The sequence below is a fragment of the Halichoerus grypus genome, chromosome 12 (assembly GCF_964656455.1).
Source record: "Halichoerus grypus chromosome 12, mHalGry1.hap1.1, whole genome shotgun sequence".
Lineage (NCBI taxonomy): Eukaryota > Metazoa > Chordata > Mammalia > Carnivora > Phocidae > Halichoerus > Halichoerus grypus.
In genome coordinates this window covers 9,901,559-9,918,715 of record NC_135723.1, presented here as the reverse complement: position 1 = coordinate 9,918,715, position 17,157 = coordinate 9,901,559, and the positions used below count along the sequence as shown (strand labels likewise).

At 37.1% G+C, this 17,157-nt stretch overlaps 1 protein-coding gene across 5 annotated transcripts in view; it reads left to right on the top strand.

Annotated features, from left to right (window-relative positions):
• HECW1 (HECT, C2 and WW domain containing E3 ubiquitin protein ligase 1) overlaps positions 1-17,157 on the top strand; it is a 430,747-nt gene that overhangs the window by 276,749 nt on the left and 136,841 nt on the right. For all 5 annotated transcript variants that reach the window (XM_078059964.1, XM_078059960.1, XM_078059961.1 and 2 more), the window contains 2 exons: positions 353-428; positions 6,212-6,381. In XM_078059964.1, coding sequence (XP_077916090.1) covers positions 353-428; positions 6,212-6,381 — 246 coding nt within the window. The remainder of the gene's footprint in view (positions 1-352; positions 429-6,211; positions 6,382-17,157) is intronic.

Here is a 17,157-nt window from a genome sequence, read left to right as displayed (position 1 = left end):
CTATTGCCTTAGGGTCTGCTTTAATAAATAGTTTTTGCAAATTTGAATGTGAAAAGACGTTGTTTACATAAGTAGTTACAAAGAGCCTCTAATATTACAGTAATTGTGTTTGTTGATTTCCATTACTCTGAAAAATACCCCTCATCCCCACTAGCAGATCCTCTATTACTGGGAAAGACATTAGATTGCTAGAAGCTTGTTTTAATCAATGGTAGCCTAATAAAATCACAACACTGCTGTCTTTGTAGACTGTAGTTGGAGAAATAACTGTGATTAAGCATGTTTGTTTTGCAGTGTGAGTATCTATTTCAATGCTTGTTTTGCTTGTCTCCCATCTTCCTTCTTCTTACAGATTTTTAAAAGCATTGGCTCTGATGAGACTGTCCAAGGGCAAGGAAGTCGGAGGCTGATCAGCTTTTCTCTCTCAGGTATGTTTTGCTCACCTGAAGGCCTATGGAGACAATAAGAAGGTCAACCAGCAGTCAGGAGACCTACTTCAATTTGACTCTTACCTACAAGTTACTCCACCTCTAAGTGCCTCAGTTTCCCCATCTGCTAATTTAGTTCCCCATCTAATTTAAAACAAAAATTAAAAATATCTGCTCCATTTTCCTTGACCTCATAAGGATACTGGAGGAATCAATAAGTAATAGATGCTAAAGCACTTTGAGATGATGAGGAGAAAAGCTGCAATTTCACTTTGTTTCCATCGTCACTAGCATTATCTGAAAGTTTATAAAGTGGAAGTAGGGGAAAGCCCAGGGAGAGAAGCAGCCAGCAGACTTTGTCTAAACAAAATCTCACATGAAGCTCAATTGGTAAAAAAGATAAAAACCAAGCTGCTCAAAAAAGTACATTTGTGGAAAAGTCAGTGAAAATCCAAATAAAGTATGTAACTTAATTAATAGTATTTAGTTGAGTAATCTAATTTTTTTAGTTTTCATAATGTATCATAATTCTGTAATATATTAACAATGGGGCAAACTGGGTAAAAGATATGTTGAAAATCTTTGTACTATCTCTGTAACTCTTCTGTAAATCTAGAATAATTTCAAAACTAAAAGTATAAAGAAAAACTGAGTTACCCTGCCTAAAATGATATACAAAGCTCAGAGCCCTACACACTAACTTCCATCCTAAGTGGTCTTTGAGGAGACACAATGGCATGAAGCTCTAGGACTCTATTGAACACAGTTGGAAAACTGTTGCCTTAGCTTGTTATCAACCAACAAATGTTGCAGACCATGAATGTCAGAGATCTAAGACCACAGAAATTAAGTACATGAGTGTCCTTGCATTTTTCATGTCTAAGTGAGCCCCAGTAAAGAAAATGTGTGCCTTAAGAGCCACTGGTAAGCAATTAGAGCAAGATTGCAGGATACAAGGTTAATAAACAAAAAGTCAATTGCTTTCCAATATACCAGCAATGAACAAATGGAATTTGAAATTAAACGCACAATGCCTTTTTATATTAGCGCCCCCAAAAATGAAATGCTTAAGTATAAATCTAACAAAGTATGTACAAGGTCTATATGAGGAAAACTACAAAACTCTGATGAATGCAATTAAAAAGGAACTAAATGAATGGAGAGATATGCCACATTGATAGATTAAAAGACTCAGTATTGTCAAGATTTCAGTTTTTCTATAGAATGCAATCCCAATTAAAACCCCAGTAAGGCATTTTGTGGATATTGATTAAATGACTCTAAAATTTATAGAGAGAGGCAAAAGAGCCAGGATAGCCAACACAGTGTTGAAAGAGCAGATCAAAGTTGGAGAACTGACTTACTTAACTTCAAGACTTACCACAGCCGTGGTAATCAAGATAGTGTCATATTGGTGAAAGAATAGACAGATCAGTGGAACAGAATAGAGTACCCAGAAAGAGACCCACATAAATTTAGTCAAGTGATCATTGACAAAGGAGCAGTGGCAATACAATGGAACAAAAACAGTCTTTTCAACAGATGGTGCTAGAACTACTGGACATCTACATGCAAAAAAAAAAAAAAAGAATCTATATCCAGAGCTTATATACTTCACAAAAATTAACCCGCTAAAAAGCTAGTAGAACTAATAAATTCAATAAAGTTGCAGGATACAAAATCAAAATACAAAATCTGCTATTTCTTCACTAATAATGAACTCTCAGAAAGAGAAATTAAGAAAACAATCCCATTTTTAATTGCATCAAAAAGATTAAAATACCTAGGAATAAATGTAACTAAGGAAAGATGGACCAGTACACCAAAAACAAGAAAACATTGATGAAAGAAATTGAAGAAGACACAAATAAATGGGAAGATAGTCCATGCTCATGGATGAGAAGAATTAATATGGTCAAAATGTCCATACTACCAAAAGCAATCTGCACATTCAATGCAATCTCTATCAATATTCCAATGGCATTTTTTCACAGAAATAGAACAAAGAATTCTAAAATGTGTATGGAACCACAAAAGACCCCAAAAAACCAAAGCAATATGAAGAAAGAAGAACAAAGTTGGAGGAACCATTCCTGATTTCTAACTATATTACCAGAGCAATCAAAACAGTATGATATTAACATAAAAACAAGACACATAGATCAAAGGAACAGAAAAGAGAGTCCAGAATAAACATACTCTTTTATGGCCATTTAATTTACAGCAAGGAGCCAAGAATATACAATGGGAAAAAGACAGTCTATTCAATAAATGATGCTGGGAAAATAGGACAGCCAGAGGCAAAAGAATAAAACTAGACCACTGTATTACACCATACACAAAAAATAACTCAAAACGTATTAAAGACTTGAACATAAGGCCTGAAATCACAAAACTTTTAGAAGAAAATATAGGCAATAAGCTCCTTGACATCAGTCTTGGTGGTGATTTTTTTAGATTTGACACCAAAAGCAAAGGCAACAAAAGCAAAAATAAATAAATGGGACTATATCAAACTAAAAAGCTTTGCACAGCAAAGGAAACTGTCAACAAAATGAAAAGGAGTAATAGAAAATAATTGCAAATTGTATGTCTGAAAAGGGGTTAATATCCAAAATGTATAAAGAACTCATGCAATTCAGCAGAAAAAAATAAAAGTCTGACTTAAGAATGTGCAGAAGATCCAAATAGACATCTCATCAAAGAAGACATACAGATGGCCAGCAAGTACACAAAGAGATGTTCGACATCACTCATCATAAGTGATATGCAAATCAAAACCACAATGAGATAATCCTTTCACACCTGTTAGAATGGCTAGTATCAAAAAGACAAGAGAAAACAAGTGTTAGAGAGGAGGTAGAGAGGTGCACTGTTGGTGGGGACATAAATTAGTGCAGCCACTATGGAAAACAGTATGGAGGTTCCTCAAAAAATTAAAAACAGAACTACCATAGGATTCAGCAATTCTACTTCTGGGTGTTTATCCAAAGAAATGAAAACACGAACTCAAAAAGATATATGCACCCCCATGTTCACTGAGGCATTATTTACAATAGCCACAACACAGAAGCAACCTAAGTGTCCACAGATAGATGAATGGATAAAGAAAATGTGGTATATATATATACACAATACAGTGATATTCAGCTATAAAAAAGAATGAAATCTTGCTATTTGTGACAACATGGATGGACCTTGAGGGCATTATGCTAAATGAAATAAGTCAGACAGAGAAACACAAAGACCATATGACCTCACTTATACGTGGAATCTGAAAAAAAAATCAAGCTCATGGATACAGAGAATAGATTGGTGGGGGCTGGGCAAAATGGGTGAAGGTGGTCAAAAGATACAAACTTCCTGTTATAAAACAAATAAGTCATGTGGATGTAATGTACAGCATGGTGACTAAAGTTAACAAATACTGTATTGTGTATTTGAAAGTTGGTAAGAGAGTAGATCTTAAAAGTTTTTATCAGAAGAAAAAAAGTTATAACGATGTGTGGTGACGGCTGTTAAATAGACTTATTTGGTAACTGTTTTGCATTATATACAAATATAATGCAAATATACGAATCATTATGTTGTATACCTGAAACTAATATAATCTTATGTGTCAAGTATATCTCAATTTTTAAAAATAACTCAAAGTGGATCAGACCTAGGTGTCAAATGCAAAACTATAAAACTCCTTGAAGGTAACAGGAGAAAACCTACATGATTTTGGGTATGGCAATGGCTTTTTAGCTACAACACTGAAGATGTGGTGCATGAAAGAAATAATTGATAAAGGATGAACTTTATTAGAATTAAAAACTTCTACACCACAAAAGACAATGTCAAGAGAATGAGAAGACGAGCTACACTGAGAAACTATTTACAAAATACTCATCTGTTAAAGGAACATTATCCAATATACAAAGAACTCTTGAAATTCAATATGAAAACCAACAACTCAATTTAAAAAATGGACCAAAGATCTTGGCAGACATATCATACAGATGACAAATAATCGTATGAAAAGATGCTCCATATCTTATGTCACCAGGGAAATGCAAATAAAAACAACAATGAGATACCACCACATACCTATTAGAATGGCCAAAATCCAGAACACTGACAACACCAAATGCTGACAAGAATGTAGAACAATGAGAACTCTCAATGGTTCCTAGTGCGAATGCAAAATGGTACAGCCACTTTCAAAGACAGTTTGGTGATTTGTTACAAGACTAAACATACTCTTACCATAGGATCCAGTGATTGCACTCACTCCTTGGTATTTACCCAAATGAGTTAAAAACTTAACTCTGTACAAAACCTGCACACAGATGCTTATAGCAGCTTTATTCATAATTGCCAGAACCTGGAAGCAACTAAGATGTCCTTCAGTAGTTGAATGGATGAATAAACTGTAGTACATGCAGATGGTGGATTGATGTTTGTTGCTAAAAGGAAATGAGCTGTCAAACCAGAAAAAGACATGGAGGAATCTTAAATGCATATTACTAAGTGAAAAAAAGTCAACCTGAAAAGGCGACATACTGTATGATTCCAACTATATGACATTATGGGAAAGGCAAAACTGTGGAGTCAGTAAGGAGATCAGTGGTTGCCTGGGGGTGGGGCTAAGGGAAGACAGGGAGAGGTGGAGCACAGAGGATTTTTTAAGGCAGTAGAAATATTCTGTATGATACTCTAATAATGGATACATTTGTCAAAACCCATAGAATGTACACCACCAAGAGTGAATGCTAATGTAAACTCTGGACTTTGGGTAATAATGATGTGTCAGTATAAGTTCATCAGTTGTAATAAATGTGCCCCTCTAATGGGAGATGTTGATAATGGGGGAGGCTCTGCATGTGTGAGGCAAGAGGTATATGGGAAAATCTGTACTTCCTCTTAATTTTGCTGTGAACCTACAACTCCCCCCTCAAAATAAAGTCTTTTATTAAAAAAAAAAAATCAGTTGATGACATTAGCATGTGTCTAAGTTAAAAGAAAAAGGAAGAAGAAACTCAATACTTTTGTGTTACTAGGGCAGAATGCCAACAACTCCTGATTTGCCATTCTTATGTTCCTGTTGAAATGCTTAAGAAATAACAATTATTTGTACAAACCTGCAGAAACAGCAGGAGCCTGGAAAACTACTCAGCTACCTTCCAGAAACGAAGAGGAAATTTCATTAACCAAAACTCAGTGAAATCCTGAAACCCGAGAGGGGTGCCATGCAGGATGGGCAGCATGGGGCTGGGGAAGGAGACAAAATCTCTGTTAATTGGTTCCCATTTTGGTTCTGCCACATAGACATGGGCTGATAGACCTACTATATTCATTGTGAGACTAGAGCCCTTGGTTTTCTTACATCTCCACTTTGCAGGGGAATTTTCACTTAGACCCATAGAATTTTCCATTGGATTTCTTCCCTCAGTGTCCACCAAGTTTCCTGAGGTGACCTCAGACCCTCACCCCAAGCTTCCTGAGGAATGCTGGAAGTCCAGTCCAGGAAGGGCCAACCGTCCTCTCTTAAAACACATAGTGACCACAATACCTGTTGTATTGACTTCTGACAAGGAATGGTTTTATACATGCCAGTAAATGTTCCATATAATGGCTTCTGTAAACATACCAGTCTATATTTGTAACGAGGTAGAAAATAGTCTAAAGATTGGAAAGACTTTTCCATATTTTAGATGGACTTTCTCCTTGTGTAAAGCCTGATATGATCTTTAACCTTACCAAAATACATTTAAATTAAAATGTTCCTAATTTTATAGATTTCCAGGCCATGGGGTTGAAGAAAGGGATGTTTTTCAACCCAGACCCTTACCTGAAGATTTCCATTCAGCCTGGAAAGCACAGCATCTTCCCTGCCCTCCCACACCACGGACAGGAGAGGAGATCCAAGATCATAGGCAACACCGTGAACCCCATCTGGCAGGCCGAGGTGAGTGCTGTGGGCCCTGAGAAGAAGCCTAAGGTGGCCAATTGAAACAACTGACCACAAGCCAGCCCACATGCCGTGCCCTCCTTTCTTGGAGCCCCAAACTGCTGCTAAGTTCATGGCTCTCTGGTCTTAGAAGGGAGCTGTGTTCTCTGTGGGTTGTAACTCAGGGATCTTGATGGAACCCCTCGAGGCAATACCAGGAAACTGTTTGTTGCAGCTACACTCAGTAGCCCTGCTACAGCTTCTTCATCTGATTCAGAACCTGCATCTGAAAGCAAGGCAGCCTCTCCCTACCTCTGTGTGGGAGAAGGAAGAGAAGCATTCTTACACTCTTCCTACGTGTGCAGTCCTTAGGGAAGAGTGCCAAATTTTAAATGTGTCCCTCTAGACCAGTTCCTGAGATTCTAAAACTGTCAGTTTCCTGGGACAGGTAAATCATTAAGCCCTAGAATACCCCTGGGAGTTACATATTGTTTGATTTAAATAAACATGAATCCTAATTGTGTACCCCATCTTCCTGGTCTGAACGGTACTAGAGTATTGAACAGTTTGTTCTGTCTCGTGAAGGCCCATCTCCACTTCCAAATGTGTGTCCTCCACCAGCCAGGAGTGAGGACGTTCCTCAGCAAAGCCACATGATGTCAGGCTTGGCCTCACAGTGACTAAGTCCTCTCCTGGAGAACTAGCAGAAAGTTGTCACAACCCATTTGGCAGCTAACTCACATGCTTCAGCTTGAGGGTGTGACCTGCTAACTGTGTGGGCGGGGAAACGGGGAGGCTTAGGGCATGGGAGGGGCTACAGAATAATGTTGGAGTTAAAAGCACAGATTTGCAGCCACACAGATCTTGGTTGAAATCCCAGCATGGCTTGTTACTAGTTGTGTAGATGTAGGAAATCAGACATCCTCAATCTGAGCCTTGGTTACCTTCATCAGGCTGTTACTGATGAGAACGCTCTACTCCTACCCACGGCACTTGCTTTGGACAGGTTTCCTTCCTTTATTCTTCAGAGTAGGCCATCTCTGACATAGGCTTTTCAAGCATTCTTGAACAAGAAAGTGTAATTAGATATTTGGGGGCAGATCTTGTTCATTGTCTCTTAAATTACACCACCCACTTCCTAGGCTTAATTAACCCAGACCCAGGCCTTACAGAGGAGCAATGTTACAGCTTTGAAGTTAGAGCAACGTAAAGGAAATTGAATTGCACTTAAACTTCCTACTACTTTGGTTATCAACAGATTCTAAAGCACTGAAGATACCAGTAGCATGGAATAATGAATCTTAAATTATTTGTTCCTTCAGTCCTGGCTCTTCTCACCAATTATTTCTGGTCTCCTCACTGCATTCCTGGGGATAATACATGATGCTACAGGAATTTATAGTACATGGGGAAAAAAAAAGGTTTCTCTCTTCTGAAGAACTTCAGAGCAACTTGTTCTAAAACATTTAGTCATAAAGGTATTATAAGTCCGCAAAGAACATTTCAGAAACCCAACACCATCAGAATGTTTTTTGTCTAAAAATGTCAGCTAGAATCCACTTTAAGTTCTGAAATTATTCCTGAGTCTTTAGTTAAGATTTACTTCACTCTGGAAAGATCCTAGCAAACCCTCACTTGTCCTCTGCTTTTGACCTCCTGCATTCTATCCAGCATCCCGTGGTTAAAGTTGGTATTCTTTTTTTTTTTTCTTAACTGGGTGATGGGCATTAAGGAGGGCATGTGATGTAATGAGCACTGGGTGTTATATGCAACTGATGAATTACTGAACTGTACATCTGAAACTAATGATACACTGTAGGTTAATGAATTGAATAAATAAGTAAAAAAAATTAAGTTGGTGTTCTAAAATAAGTTTTGCCACATCTCCCTGATGAGGCTCAGACTGATGATAACTGATTTCTCAAGTTCAACATCAAATAACTTGACTGAAGATCTGCACTTTCAACCCCGAAATGCTCTCCTGTGCAGAGCATTCAAGGACTTTGCTGTCCCAGCATGGCTTACCACTTGTGTAGTTATGGGTGCACTTGGCTCTAAGCTAGAGGAAGTGGGGCCAGCTGTGATATTTCTCACAACCAAGAAGTCCAGAGGGAAGTGGTTCTGGTAGTGCAGCTACTGAGAGCACCAACGAGGGACTCGAGCTCTCTGGGTCTTCCCACTGCACCCTTAGCAGATGGCTCTCATCCTATCTTAAAGCCCCAAACTCAAGTTCCAGGTAGGAAGAAAGCAAAGAGGCAAAAAGCCTTCTCCTTGTAAGGCTTTGCATTTTTATTCTGTAAGAGAAGCCCTTCCCAGCAAAAGCCCTATGACCTGTCACAGACCCTCACCTGTTTGGGAAAATCTAGTGCTTCAGTTCCCCAGCTCTATAGTAAGGAGGGCAAAAGAAGAGGTGGTTGAACATGGGTGTTGAATAAAACAATCTGTAGTGTGGGCAATGTGCTTCAGCTCCACTGTACGGTACCTTACACCTCAGACATTATGCTAAGACCACTCTCAGTAGCTGCTATCCCCCACTGCCCCTCATGCTTTCACATGGTTGCATAGATTGTCTTTGCTCGTGTCTGCCTAAAATGTACGTTCCCAATGAATCCAACTAGCAACTCCTGCTCATCCATCAAGACTCAGCTAAAACACCACCTCCCTTATGGGCCACTCCTTGACCCCCCCACCCTGGGCCTCAGGAGGAAAGTGCTCCTTCCTCTCTGCCCCTTTGTCCAGACCTCTATCATACTGTCTTTTATTTGCACATCTGTCTTTGCTGTGAGCCTTTGAGCTCCTCAAGGGAAGGAATCATATCCAATTCCTGGAACCTACTAATAATAGGCTATATAAGGCTTATATATGGGGCTTACTATGCCAAGCAGTGTAAACATTTTATATAATTAACTCAATCCTCACAACAACCCTATGAGATATGTACTATTATTATCCCCATTTAAAGATGGGGAAACCAAGGCACAGAGCAGTTAAGTAATTTTCCCCAGGTCTCATAGCTATTAAATGGCAGAACCAGAATTTGAAGCAGGTCATCTGCCTTTAGAGCCTGATACTGATCAGTGTTGTGTGTAGGTGGTTGTAGATAAATTCTGGAGAGAGTATCCATAGATTCCATCGGATATGCAAAGATTCTATCGGATATGCAGTGAGGAGACCAGAAATAATTGGTGAGAATTGCCAGGATTGAAGGAACAAATAATTTAAGATTCATTATTCCCCTTCAGAGGAAAAATAAAGTTTAAATCTATAGCACTGGATGATAAGGCTGAAGGCAGTTATCAAAAAGTTTAGTTTGGTCTTTCAGCTAATCATATGAACTACTACTCCTTGAAGATAAGTTTGAAGGTTCCTTGAGAACTTTTTTAATGGGGAAAGCCAGGTGAAGTTCTTCTGGCTGATTATTAATTTAAGAAATGTTACTGAGTATCTATTCTGTAGTAGAAACAGAAACCTCTGGAAGGACACAAAAATGATTGATAGGTAAGACGTCTCAGGCTGGTGGAAGGAGACAAGACAATGAGATAAATGTTCTAATCAAGGTATGGACCGAATGCAGCAGAATACTGAGGGAAGACTTCCAGATGGTGTGCTGTGGGACTTAGGTCTTGATGGGTGATGAGACATTTTTGGGGAGTGGGTTGGGGGCATTCCAGGTAGAAGGAACAGCATGTGCAAAACTACCAAGGCATCTCACAAACACTTGGGGAACTCTATAGAAATGGCATGTGGTTGAAAAATAAAAAGAAAGAAATGCCCTGTGGTTGGAGCTCATGGTACACACAGAGAAGTGATGGCTATTGGGCTGGGCTTACTCCAGTTACATACATCCAGCGTGGTTCTCTTATTTCTTTTCTTTTTCTTTTTCTTTTTTTTTTTTTTTATGTTCAGTTAGCCAACATATAGTATATCATTAGTCTTTGATGTAGTGTTCAACAATTCATTAGTTGCATATAACACCCAGTGATCATCACAACATGTACCCTCCTTAATACCCATCACCTAGCTACCCCATCCCCCCACCCCCCTCCCTCCAGCAATCCTCAGTTTGTTTCCCAGAGTCCAGAGTCTCTCATGGTTTGGTTCTCTTTTATTTCTTACAAACAAAACCTAATGTTGGGTTCTGGGTCTCACATTGCACCTTCGTGAATGAAATGAAGATTCCCTGCTCCTACAGAATTCATGCACACCTTTAAATTTCTATGCAACCGGGTAAGTGAGAACCAAACTGTCCTACTTTCTGTATGTACCTAATAACATATAAAGGACATTCATGAGAAATAATTGAAGTTACCTGAACTTAAGAGCAAGAATATCCTTTAGTGTATAGTTTAAATGCTAAATTTATTTCTGTGATTAAGGTTGCATTAAAATCTTATGCAATTTTTTCAAATTTAGGCAAGTTCAAACTTAAAACATGTTTTTGCTGATTAAAACATGCTAAATCTTAGAAAAATACAGTTACTATCAGAATTTTATTTATTTTTTTACTATCAGATTTTTTTATTATTATGTTATGTTAATCACCGTACATTATATCATCAGTTTTTGATGTAGCGTTCCATGATTCATTGTTTGCATATAACACCCAGTGCTCCATGCAGAACGTGCCCTCTTTAATACCCATCACCAGGCTAACCCATCCCCCCACCCCCCTCCCCTCTAGAACCCTCAGTATGTTTTTCAGAGTCCATCGTCTCTTATGGTTCTTCTCCCCCTCCGATATCCCCCCCTTCATTCTTCCCCTTCTGCTATCTTCTTTTTTTTTTTTCTGGTTTCTCTTCAGATCGCATAAATCTTTTGCCTTTTACTATCAGAATTTTAAAATGAGGAGGGAAAATTGAGAGAAATACATACTAAATATAATGTCAACTAAAAAATTTTTTAAAGAAGACTACCATGTTGATTGATCTCTTTTTTTATTATTATTACTGTAATTAGAAACTGTTTTCACCCAGGGAAAACTCTCCTTGATTTTCAGGTCTGTTTACTTTCCTGAACAGATATAATGGGCACTTATAAGATTATAACCACAGAGAGAAGTTAAATAGAAAATGGCAGCAACTGAAGAGTTTTGGGTTATTTATTCAGAGTGCCTATGTGGAGAGTATATTTAAACCTCTAAATCTAACAGGGAACTCCTATGTGCAACTTCTCAGAAATATCATGTGGGTTGAGCAAATATTAAAATCATGCCTGGGGCCATGGTGTTTGTCAGCCTCTACTCTATTCTGTCTGTCTCAGACCTCAAAGCTGGGTGGATTAATCCCACACATGTACAGTATCAGTCTGCTCCAATCTGGTCACAAGATTAGAAGACAAGACATTGCCTCCTAGAGCTTATATTCTAATGTAAGAAAACAAAACAAAAAATTAACAAGACAATCGCAAGGGAAAATAAGCAACACGAAGGAAATACTACATTGTAATATGATGTACATGACGGAGAGGAGCTAACTTAGATAGCCATGGTCCAGGAAGACCTTTCTGAGTTGCTGTCCCATGAACTGAGAGACCAGACACATGAAGACCTGGTTAGATGTATGTTGCAGATCGAGGAAGCAGCTAGTATGAAGGGCCTGAGTGTACCAAGCTTGGCAGGCTTACACAACAGCAGGAAGATCATTGTGGCTGGAGAATAACCACGTGTGAGGGATGGGAGTGAGATATAAGATGAGGCTGGGGAGAGAGGCAAGGCCCAGCATCTTGTAAGTCAGGGAAAGTGGTTGGGATTTTATTCTAAATGTGGTAAGAAGCTATTGGAGTAGGAAAGCATCATGTTCTGATCGAAATTTATCCAAATGTTCCTGCTGCTGTGTGTGGAATGGATTATAGAGTCAAGAATGGAAACAGTTGGTATCTGCTTCTAGCTGTCCTGGAACAGCATTATGGCACACTAACACATAACACCTAGAAAAGCCAGGTATAATTAGAAAGAAAGAGAAAAAGGATTTGTGATCATGAGAGATGGTCAGGACAACAGGACTCGTGTGGCCAAAATCCTGGAGAGAGGGACATCTGGGTGGCTCAGTCGGTTAAGTGTCTGCCTTCTGCTCAAGTCATGATCCCGGGGTCCTGGGATCGAGTCCCGCATCGGGCTCCCTGCTCAGCGGGGAGTCTGCTCCTATCTCTCCCACTCCCCCTGCTTGTGCTCTCTCCCTCTCTCTCTGACAGATAAATAAATAAAATCTTTAAAGAAAAAAAAAAAGATCCTGGAGAGAAAGGAATTTCAAGTGAGTCAACTTTCTGCAACTGCTTTTTTATGAAAGGGATAAGAAAGTAGGCCAAAAGCTGCTGAAGATCAAAGAGGAGTTTTCTGTAGTTTGACTGCTGAAGAGACAAAACGTGAAGTTCTGGATCCTCCAAGGGGAGATGTCCTAGCAAAACCGTAGATTCTCAGTTAGACCCCTGGCTGGCTACAGTGAAGGAATCAGGGCCAACCAATGGTAGAAAATTTCAAGATAGCTCAAGCAGCCCAGTCAGTCCCTGATTTGTTAAAATAGTATCTGACCTCAGTAACAAAAGGAATGGACCATGGGTGACTTTTTATTATTATTATTATTATTATTATTATTATTATTATTATTATTATGTTCATTTAGCCAGCATATAGTACATCATAAGTTTTTGCTGTAGTTTTCAACAATACATTAGTTGCATGTAACACTCAGTGCTCATCCCAATACGTGCCCTCTTTAATACATGGGTGACTATTATTGGAGTTATCAGAGGTAGATTTTAAATACTATTTTATGTTTTTAAACTTAAGAAGCTAGACATAAATAATAAAAATACAACTAGAAAATGCCCATCCACTTTGAAAATTAAGCAAAAAAACTCCTAAAAAATCTAGGGGTCAAGGAAGAGATCATAATAAAAACTAGAAAATATTTTGAACTGAATAATAATGAATATATAACATATCTAAACTTGTAGGATGCAGCTAAATTGGAAAATAAGCTGATCCCAGTGATGTGAGTTTCCCTGTGATTAAACTACTATACCAGTACCGTGGAGAAGATGAATGCAGAAATCACTGAATTAGAAAACAAATACCTGATAGAGAAAGTTAACAAAAATTACAATGTAGTGATTGTACTTGTATTAAAAAGATGAGTATTATTAAAATATTTATGCTAATAAATTTGTAAATTTAGAGGAAATGGGAAATACTCTTTACATGATTATTTTTATCATGTTTATTAAGGAACAATTTACAAACATAAATACAATTCATTACATACAACAAAAAGCTGCATTAATTTAAAGCAAACAGTTTGGGGTGGGGGGGTGCCTGGGTGTCTCAGTTGGTTGAGCGTCGGACTCTTGGTTTCAGCTCAGGTTATGATCTCGGGGTCATGAGATCAGGCCCCGCGTTGGGCTCCATGCTCAGCAGGGAGTCTGCTTGAGCTTCTCTTTCTCCCCCTACCCTTCCTCCCCCACTCAAATAAATAAATAACTCTTTTTAAAAAAATAAAGGAAATGATTTGATTGTCACAAGGTTGCAGGATACAACGTTAATGTACAAAAAGTCCATGGCTATCCTGTATACCAACAATGAGCAAATGGAATTTGAAATTAAAAACAATGCATTTATATTACCATCCCCAAATAAAACACTTAGATATATATCTAACAAATTTGTACAATAGCTATATGAGGATAACCACAAAACTGCATTGAATGAAATCAAAGAACTAAAAAATGGATATATAGTCCATGTTCAGGGATAGGAAGTTAATATTGTCATTAAGTTCTTTCTAACTTCATCTATAAACTCAATGCAGTCTTAAAACCCCAACAAGTTATTTTATGGATATTGACAAACTGATTCTAAAGTTTACATGGAGAGACAAAAGACCTAGAACAGCCAACACAATTATTGGAGGAGGAGAACAAAACTGGAGGACCAATGCTACCCAACTTCAAGGCCTACTCTAAAGCTGCAGTATCAAGAAAATGTGGTATTGGGGGGAAAAAAAGATAACTAGATCGATGAACAGAGTAGAGAGCCCAGAATTAGACCCCCACATAGTCAACTGATCTTTGACAAAGGAATAAAAACAATACAATGGAGCAAAGATAGTCTTTTCAACAAATGGTGCTCAAACAACTAGAAATCCACATGCAAAGAAAAAAATCTAGAGACAGACCTTATACCCTTCACAAAAATTAATTCAAAATGGATCATGGACCTAAATGTAAAATGCAAAATTATAAAAACTCTGAAATTAACACAGGAGAAAACCTAAATGACCTTGGATTTGGTGATGCCTTTTTAGATATAATACCAGAAGCATGGCCCATGAATGAAATAATTGACAAGCTGGACTTCATTCAAATTAAAACTGCTCTGTTAGAGAGTATATCAAGAGAATTAGAAGATAAGCCACAAACTGAGAGAAAATATTTGTAAAGGCATATCTGATAAATGGTTGTTATCCAAAATATACAAAGAACTCTTAAAACTCATTAAGAAGAAAACAGTCAATTTAAAAAATGGGCCAAAGATCTTGACAGGCATTTCACCAAAGATATATGGATGGCAAATAAGCATATGAAAAGATGCTGCACATCTTATGTCATCAGGAAAATACAAATTAAAATAACAATGAGATACCCCTGTAAACCTATTAGAATGGCTTAAATCCAGAACACTTGCAACACAAAAGCTGGAGAGGATGTAGATCAACAGTAAATCTCATACATTGCTGGTGGGCTTGCAAAATGGCACATTCACTTTGGAAGACAGTTTGTCAGTTTCTTAAAAACTAAACATACTCTCACAAAATGATCCAGCATTCGAGGTCCTCAGTATCCAAAGGATTTGAAAACTTATGTCCACACAAAAACCTGCACAAGAATGTTTATAGCACCTTTACTTATAACTGCCAAAATTTGGATGCAACCAAGATGTCTTTCAGGAGGTGAATAGATATATAAACTGTGGTAGATCCAGACAATGGAATATTATTTAGCACTAAAAAGATTCAAGCTATCAAGTCATGAAAAGACATAGTGGAAACTTAAATTCTTATTACTACGTGAAAAAAGCAATCTGGAAAGACTACATACTGCATGATTCCAACTATATGACAATCTGGAAAAGGCAAAACTAGAGACAGACAGTAAAAGTTCAGTGGTTGCCAGGAATGTGTAGTGGAGAAGGATGATAGGTAGAGTGCAGAAGATTTTCAGGGCCATAAAAATACTTGGTATATTATGATGATGGGTATATCTCATTTTACATTTGTCCAAATCAATAGCTTATACAACAGGAAGAATTAACCTTAAGGTAAAGTGTTGACTTTGGGTGATTATGATGTGTCAGTGCAGGTTCATTCTTGGTTAAAAAAAAAAAAAGTGCCATTCTGGTGAATGATGTTGATGATGGAGGAGACTATGCATGTGTGGGGCAGGGGGTATAGGGGAAATCTTTGTGCCTCCCTCTCAGTTTTGTTATAAATCTAAAAGGACTCTAAAAAATAAATTCTTTTAAAAATTGCTTTGGCTCCTCTAGAGTTTTTGTATTTTCTTACAAATTTTATAAAGACCTTTGAATCTGAAAAAAAAAAAGGAGTTCTGGATTTTTATTTGTAAATTTGTTGAATATTAATTATTCCGTTCTATGAAATGATACATCTCCATTAATTTAGGTCTTTAATTGTGTTATGTGGTTTTCAGTATAGAAGTCTTGCATACTTTTTTTTTTTTGTCTATTGTAAGTGGAATCTTTTTTTCATTTCATTTCCAATTATTTGCTGCCTACATATAAATTTTTCTATATTAATCTTGAATCCTGCAGCCATACTAAATTCTCTTACTAATTCAGTAGTTATTTTGTGTGAGGATATTTAAGTAAACATACTACAGCAAATAGAAGTAATTTTACTCAATCCTTCCTAAACTTATACCTTTTGATTTGTTTGTTTGTTTTTGATGATTTGCCTTATTGCAATGTCCAGAGCATCTATTACAATGTTGAATTGAAGAGGTGACAGAAGGCATTTTTGCTTTATTACTGATTTTAGGGGGAAAACATTCAATATCTCACCATAAAGTATAGTGATACTAGATTTTTTGTAGATGCTCTTCATCAACTTAAGAATGTTTCCTTCTATTCCTAGTTTGCTGAGAGTTCTTTTTTTGATCATAGATGATTTTGAATTTTGTTAAACACTTTTTCTACCTGTTGAAATGACTCCACAATTTTCACCTTTGTTCTATTAATATGGTAAATTACCATGATTTATTTTCTAATATTAGACCAACCATGCATTCCTAAGATAAATTCTACTTGGTTAAATGTATCATTATTTTTATATATTGTTGCGTTTCTTTTACTAATATTTTATTAAGGATTTTTACATGTACATTCATGAAGAATGTTGATCCGTAGTTTTCTTGTATTAGTCTGGTTTTGGTATAATTTTATCTGGTCTTATGAAATGAGTTTTGAAGTTTTCCTGCTTTTATATGTTCTGGAAGGATTGTGTATAATTGTTATTTCTTCCTTAAATGTTTAATAGAATGTATGAGTGAAGACATTTTAGACTACAGTTTTAAAATATGTGAAAAAGTGTTAAAACATGAGTTCAATTTTTAAATAGAAATAGGGCTATTCAAGTTAACTATTTCTACATGGGTAAGTTTTTGTAATTTTTGTCTCTCAAGGAATACTGACATTTTTCTTCCTGCAATTTTTATAGGGTTGTTCCAAATAGTGTTTTATTGTCCTTTAATGTTTATAAATTAATTAAGGATAATATTTTTCTCATT